Here is an 8,073-nt window from a genome sequence, read left to right as displayed (position 1 = left end):
CAAACGTGGAACACTTACCTCTTACTTGAAAAGTTCTTAGCTCATATCTGCTAGTCCCTAATAACGACCAGGCATTCAGAATGGTACCAGATGCCCTCTGCGCATGTCACACCTGGCTTGATTTGATTGGCTAATTGTTTTCATTTGCATATAACATCATGCATATTTCTGATTAGAGTGAATAATTTTGCTGCGACACCATAAGATGTTAAATTAGACATAGTCCATACCTCCACACATTATCGAAAGTCTTTCTAAAATCGACAAAAACACAGAATAATTTCTGACCCGAGGATTTCAATAATTCAGTAATGCTATTTAGAACCCCCCAAAATACGTTGTTAACAGATGAGTATCCATTATCCAATAAGAAACTAGAATAAAATAAATATCATGAACAGTCGCGGTGGTATGAAACCCAGTAGAGTAGGAAATGTGCAAATAAAGATAACAATGACGTAATAGTTTGGGTTTTATACAAAATATTAATATATGTACCCGAATGTAGTGATTTGAAACACAAAAGCCAAGGTAGGCAACTCAGAGCTGTCGTGCGTTCAACCGGAAGGAGTCGGAGTTATCTGCTCGTGGCTTCCGACACGCTTTTCTCCGAAAACAAAACCAGATCACGAATGAACATTTGTAGGCTAACAGCTGTTAGATCCGTAGTCAAATTGTTATCAGTTACTCTCAACCCTACGCATATTAACCGCATCAGGTGTTCGCCTTTGATTTCTTTGCTCACAAGTCACACATTCGTCCAAGTTAGAAGCATGTCGGTAACCGGTAACCTGTTGTCCTGGAAAATAACAGCAGACGATATAAAGACATCTGCCGACGAACTCATTGTAAAAACAAAAGCTGCGTACGATACAGTTGGGCTGTTGAAACCGGAAGAAGTCAATTATAGGAACGTTGTTAAGGTACAGCGAGAAGTAATACACATACTATGATACTAGCATATAAGATAGACATGTATAGCATTCAATATTTGTTGTAAGTATGATATCCTGTTGTCCGGTTTTCGTGCACACATATGGTCATTTTAGCCTTGTTGAGTTTGATTGCAAGTTTGTCATAGTTATCAAATTGTATACCAAAAACAATGTGTATTTGCCATACATGCATGTGCAGATGCATGAAAAACTATCCTGTTCATATAAATTTGATACTTCTTTTTTTGCACATTTTAACAATGTTACACATAACGTAAAAAAACATTTGCGAAACAGTTAAGATATCAATATTATCATTGCTGTTATTTCGAGGGATGGGTGAAGAATCAAACTCAAATTCTGCTTCATACCAGTAGGCGTTATCTTCAACAGCTGAATTCAGCTACATTCCGAAAGAAAACGAAAATCCTTGATAAAAGGCATGACCTCCATTGACTCGTTTGTAAGCTTCTGCTGAACTTGAGTGACGTACGTCACCTATTTTCAAACACCTGCTTGGTTTGGAGCTTTAGATTTCCATGAAATGAACACAAATAGTTTGGCGCTCAGTTCTCAACATAAGTAAGGTTGGCATTAAAGTCCAAAAGTAACTGAAAATTTGAGACCTATTCATAAGATATAAATATTTTTCAAATTGTAGCATCACACTACTTTGACCTTTTCATCATGAAGCCAGGGCACCAACATTCTGAATGACATCAGAATGTTCTGACAGGTGTACAGTACTTCACATGAACCCAATGTTGGGTGTTTTCGAAAATAGGTGTCGTTCAAAAAAAGGGTACTGAATGATTATAGGTAGCTAGCAACCAGTAAACTCGGAGAACCTATCAATGCCAACCCCCTGTTATACCCTGTGCACATAATCACATCTCATTTTACTTTTGCTAATTTTCATTAGAAGAGAGAAATATTTATCCAAAAATGATGAACCAAACAGACTCTTGTTAAAGGGCCAGTATGTCGACGGTTCTAGGTGTTTCTTCATGATGTAGCGGCCATAACGTTTCCGAGTCCTGTGATGGGATTCAAACCACAGACCTGATCAGAGGTCGGACGCCTTGTCCACATGACCAAAGAGGTTAACCCCGTCAGCAAGCTGACAAGGTAAGGATGTCATCTGTGGGATGACTCCACACCCTGCTACATACTCCACCGTCAACAGAAGGCATGTCCCTGGCCGCATAGTGGCAGCCCCACGTTGGGTGCCAATGTAGCGGCCATAATATTTCCAAGTCCTATGATGGTATTCGAACCACGGACCTTCTGATCAAAGGGAGGACGCCTTGTCCACATGACCAAAGAGGTTAACCCCGTCAGCAAGCTGACAAGGTAAGGATGTCATCTGTGGTATGACTCCACGCCCTGCTACATAACGTCCGAGTGTGATGTGACACTTTTAGTTAATGCACGATTCAATTCGCAAACCAAAACAACAGATCTCCAGATAGCGAAGCCAACAACCCAAGCACTGCGCCAAAGAACTGACTCTGGTCATGTTTTCATTGGAGGCAAATTGAAGAGAAAGCTCGTGATTTTTACGGATGAGTTACAAAATACAAATTGCCAGCTTGATTAAAGCTATTGTTTATCAAAACAATGATTACAATATAATTGCCTTGGGCTTTTGAAGCCACACTGTCATACCCAGAGTTCCATGCGGCGAACCAAGTACCTCTGCTACATCGTCACATCTCACACAGTCCAGTCAAGATATTGAACATGTTTTTCATCTGTGTTTGACAAGTCTACACATTTACAGAAACATATGTCCTGAAATGTTTAACTTTCATTCAGAAAATATCCGAAGAGATGGAAGACTATTTCCATTTGTGAACTATATCCTTTATTTACATTGGTTGTATGGATCCACAAAGCTGTCATCAAAGCCCTACAGATGTGTAGAGCTGTGTTGTCATGCACGTCACAGTCACTGTTATAGTAGTGTACGTATATAATGATGCAAAACGATATGAAATCACACTGAAAGGCTTGCATTATGCCTGTCTAATCATATTTTAGGATAAGTGTGTTTGTTTTTGGTCATGTATTTTGAGTCTAATGATTTTTCTGAATGCACAAGTACCAGTGATTAATATACTTGATGTGGACCTGTCAGTTGTAATTTAAAACCGCTGCAAACATAACTTACTTCAGTGACTAAAACTGTTTGAATCTAGGCACTTGCAGACAATGATTGCCAGTACTCAGTGAAGAGGAATAACCTGGACTTTGTGCAACATGTGTATGCAGATAAAGCACTCCGAGATGTCAGCGTGGAGGCAGATAAGAAACTGTCCGAATTTGAAGTAGAAATGAGGTGAGATTTCTAGCAGAGTGAGAACAACCATGAATTTTGTTTACGATCTGCAAACAGAATATAAATGCAATTTTGAAACTTTTCTTTAAAAGTCTCTCTGAGGGGCCTGTTGAAATGTTTCTATGTTAAAAAAACGTCAAGGTAGGACAGTATAGGAATGGAATTTACTCTTTGACTTTAAGTTTAAATGGAAAGCATTATCTAAAAAATTATTTTACCTGACCAGCCTGCTGGCTGAAAATATCTTTGTGAAATTCATTTTATAATTATTTTGGGGAATGTTTAATACTAACCAAAGACCTAACGGTTATTAGCATGAACACTTGAACCCCTTTAGTTTTTGTCACTGTGGGGACTACAGGTTACAATAGGTCTCAACCTATGGTTGAGAGGTGACAACATGGTTTGGGTTGTCAGACTCCATAGCTTAGTTCATGTTGAGTCATTGTTCCCTGATGGCATAGGACGTTGAACATAACAACATTCACTGGTTTGTCGTGTCAAGACTCCAATACTGCAATAAAGATACTTAATTTGTGACGGTGCTTTATTATGTTTTTATGTTGGAGTATGATATCTTCCTGAGGCAAGTGAGTTAACTGACTGTAAATCCAGTTGGCATCTAGGCTGGAATTACAGAGTTACATTTTGGCCTGACTAACAAGTCTATGCATAGTCCAATCAAAATCTTGCAACGAACTGGACACCTGGTTCGTAAACAACATGGATTTCAAGGTGCAAACTGTGTACTGTCAACTAGTCGTCAACAGATATTTTCCAAATCTTTTCCTGTTTATTATCAAGGTGCTCAAATGATTTGATGCACATTTTATTACAACATAGATCTTGATTATCAAAATGAGATTGTTTTTACTGGGCGCTGCCATTTTGTTCGAAATAAATGCAAGTGATATGAGAGGTGGAATCTATTTGGTCAGTAGGACAGACATAGAAGGGACATAACTCGTAATAGCCACTGGTGTCGCTACGATCAAGCCACGAAATTCCAGGGTAGTTCAGCAAGGATGGAAACTGGACTTTCATAGTCAGAGGATAGTCAGTATGTGGAGTGACATTGTATATTTCCTATATGTGTAAGTAGTAATGCTGCCGTTAAACTAAGAGAGAGACATATATTATTGTTTTGACTTATTTTTAGAATTATTTATGCTTTTCTCTTCCATAATGTTTTTTTTCTTGTGTTGCAGCATGAGACAGGATGTTTTTGATGCCATTGTGGCATTCCAGAAGAACAACAAAGCTGATATATCTCCAGAAGCTAAGCGATACGTAGAAAGGCTCATCAAATTGGGCAAGAGGAATGGTTTGTCAAATTTTACACTTGTCAACAGTTATAAAAATGTTTTGTCCTAATTTTCCACTACCAGTAACACTTTATTTTTCATCCAATACTATGGTGTCTATAAAGGGGCTCACAGAATTCAAGTCCAATATTAGATTATTAGGCATATTATTGTTGCCAGTACTTCATGTTTCATTATGAAATTTGCTATGAAGTAAGTATGCATGTAATATATTTTTAAGCATGTATTGATATTTTTAGCCAATTACAGCCTTTAACCTTTATTTTAAACTCTTGATCTAGTTCTGCTGCATTACAGCATCTCCTCTGAAATCTCGAGGTTTATGAAGCAGAAAGTTTGTGTATAATTAATTTTCAAATGTTAGGACCAGAAATCTGACATATATTTGCAAGTTTCAGTGGTGAGCTAGTATTCATTCAATATCATGACATATTTGGTGGCTGGCCCGTGGAGATCCGGGGTAGAATAGGTCTTCAGCAACCCATGCTTGCTGTAAAAGGCGACTATGCTTGTTTTAATAGGCGACTGAAGGGATCAGGAGGTCAGACTTTGTTTGAGCCTCTGTATATAAAGGCTCCACCTTAGCTGTATTTTCATTTCAGCCTTTGAATTTGATAGACAGGACAGTGCAAATAAACTGCTTTCAATGTTTTGAATACGATATCAGCATTAACAATGAGCCATGAAACTTGCACTTTAAAATACTAAACTTTCTGCTGGACCACTAGCACATTTTATGTCAGTGTCTGTATTACTTGGTGTCGAAACATTTTGACATCTGAAACCTCTGACCTCTGAAACATGTTATGTTTTGCTGTGTATTGTGAACTTCAACCTTTGACCTTCATCATGTTCATAGTTGTGGGTATTAATTCCATGGTAATCAGAATGACATTGAGTTTATTACCTATGTGTGCTGATTGTTGTTCACATCCGTCAAACATTTCTCTTCCCCCCCCCCCCCCCCCCTGCGCCACCACTCCCCCTCCTCAATATTGCCTCATCTGTCAACTCTGTGTCCTCACCATTGTCTCCTGGTGGGCCTATGCTTGCTCTGAGAGCTGTGTTTTCATACCCTCTCGCCTGTCGTCCCTCAAATGCTGCTATGTCCTGTGACATCTCACCACAGCCATAATTTTTTCAACAAGTTTTGGCTGACATTTTAAATACCTGCTCCATCATAGTAAATTTGCCTGAGATTTATTTTTGGACATTTCCACCTGTTTAATGCTTATTTTACTATTTGTAGATTTCCCTAGTGAGTTTAGATACAAAATGTGAAGCTCTACCCAAATAATGACTGTGTGGGAGGTCTGTACACAGTTTTAAGCCTAGAGCCATCAGACCAAAACCATTGATATTGTCTTCAAGATTGTAGTTTTATTGTGGAAATTATCTATATCATGTATATGTTTATAAATAAATGGATATGGTATTTCAGTAGGGTGGATTATAATATGAATTAATGTTTAGGAGATAAAGATTATTATGTGTTTTCATATTTGCTGGTGTTGAGTATTCTTTTGCTTACTCACTCTTTGCCCAGAAATTGAAATTGGAGTCAATGGTGTAAGCTGGAGGTTTCAAATATATAAATGTCTGCTCACTAATTACACATTAACTTCCACTGCTGTCATCATGTCCACTGTTTAGTGATATTGACAGAATCATGTCCACAGTTCAGTGATATTGACAGAATCGTGTCCACAGTACAGTGATATTGACAGAATCGTGTCCACTGTTCAGTGATATTGACAGAATTGTGTCCACTGTTCAGTGATATTGACAGAATCGTGTCCACTGTTCGGTGATATTGACAGAATCATGTCCACTGTTCAGTGATATTGACGGAATCATGTCCACTGTTCAGTGATATTGACGGAATCATGTTCACAGTTCAGTGATATTGACAAATCATGTCCACTGTTCAGTGATATTGACAGAATCATGTCCACTGTTCAGTGATATTGACAGAATCGTGTCCACAGTACAGTGATATTGACAGAATCATGTCCACTGTTCAGTGATATTGACGGAATCATGTTCACAGTTCAGTGATATTGACAGAATCATGTCCACTGTTCAGTGATATTGACAGAATCATGTCCACTGTTCAGTGATATTGACGGAATCATGTCCACTGTTCAGTGATATTGACAGAATCATGTCCACTGTTCAGTGATATTGACAGAATCATGTTCACAGTTCAGTGATATTGACAGAATCATGTCCACTGTTCAGTGATATTGACAGAATCATGTCCACAGTTCAGTGATATTGACAGAATCATGTCCACTGTTCAGTGATATTGACAGAAACATGTCCACTGTTGAGTGATATTGATGATTCTCAGGGCAATATTTCCCACAAATACCAAGTTGTAACTGCTAAAAAGAAAGGTGAAGAATGTCAATTTATCATTGCTCACCAAGCGATAGAAACTAACAGTTTTGGTCCACTAGTCTTTATAAAAAGGGCATATTTCTGCTTGTCCTTAGGATACCTTAGCTATTGGGCAGTTTGGCAACAACAGTAGAACTAGTGCCAATTTCCAACACTGGGCACCTGTGGGAAGTATGCACTGATGGATTATAAGGAAAACTAAGAATAATCCCCTTTCTTAGCAAATGTCGTTTTGATTGAGTACTATTCTTAGTTCTTGAAACTGCCATCACTCTCTCTTGTTTTTTACCAAAGTTGTAAAACACCTGCATCACTTCAGGCTGAACTCCTATATTAAGTAACACGGCATGATATAACTGAAATACCATTCAAAGCGGCAATAACTCATTAACTCACCGTGATGGAAATATGTTGCAGAATAGCTAGTAGTAATTCAGTATGCTGATAAAAGTCATGCTGACCAAGCGTGGGGATTAGCTGGACACAGTGGCCTCTGAATATGAGTAGTATTTGGAAGGGTAACCACAACTGTAGAGCTGGGACGAGTCCAGATTTACTACAAGGGTACCCATCCCCCTATTACCCGACCCTACCAGGGTACCAGCTGTAGGTCTCAAGAGATAGGTACTAAATGACCAGTTGGGAATAGTTTGACTCTAGCCCTGACAAAAAGTATTCAGATACATATATATCTGGTTCTGTATACACTGAAGTTGACTGAAGTTATATCTTTATTCAAAGGTATAAAAGTCAAAAGGAATGGGTGCAGTCAGAAAGAAATGAGAACATTAGTGACTTGTAGTGTAACCATAGAGTTCTAGATAAATTTTGACATTAAACAATATGACTAACGATGGGTCCAGGTAGTCCTTTGGGTCCCTAGTCGTACTCACTACCCATCTGACCCGAGTACCCGGGTTACCTGTTCCAGCCCAACCTCAGTGACAGATTGGCACACAGCACTCATGCAGATCAAGACAGATTCCATGCCTCTTGTAGTTGTTGATATGATCAATCTCAATCCTCATGTTATCAATCACTGGTCTCTTTGGAGCCAAATTTTGTACAG

General features: G+C 38.6%; 1 protein-coding gene across 3 annotated transcripts in view; it reads left to right on the top strand.

Moving 5' to 3' along the window:
* The first annotated feature begins 578 nt into the window (after positions 1-578).
* LOC124113096 (thimet oligopeptidase-like) overlaps positions 579-8,073 on the top strand; it is a 39,134-nt gene continuing 31,639 nt past the window's right edge. For all 3 annotated transcript variants that reach the window (XR_006857722.2, XR_007222248.1, XM_046473354.2), the window contains exons 1-3: positions 579-923; positions 3,137-3,276; positions 4,485-4,600. Coding sequence is in view for 1 of the 3 variants with exons in the window: in XM_046473354.2 (XP_046329310.1) it covers positions 633-923; positions 3,137-3,276; positions 4,485-4,600 (547 nt within the window). In the remaining 2 variants the exon portion in view is untranslated. The remainder of the gene's footprint in view (positions 924-3,136; positions 3,277-4,484; positions 4,601-8,073) is intronic.

The sequence above is a fragment of the Haliotis rufescens genome, unplaced genomic scaffold (genome assembly GCF_023055435.1).
Source record: "Haliotis rufescens isolate VD_foot unplaced genomic scaffold, xgHalRufe1.0.p SCAF_2, whole genome shotgun sequence".
NCBI classification, from domain to species: Eukaryota; Metazoa; Mollusca; class Gastropoda; order Lepetellida; family Haliotidae; genus Haliotis; species Haliotis rufescens.
Note: the sequence above shows the minus strand (reverse complement) of the source record. Positions and strands in the feature narration are given on the sequence as shown.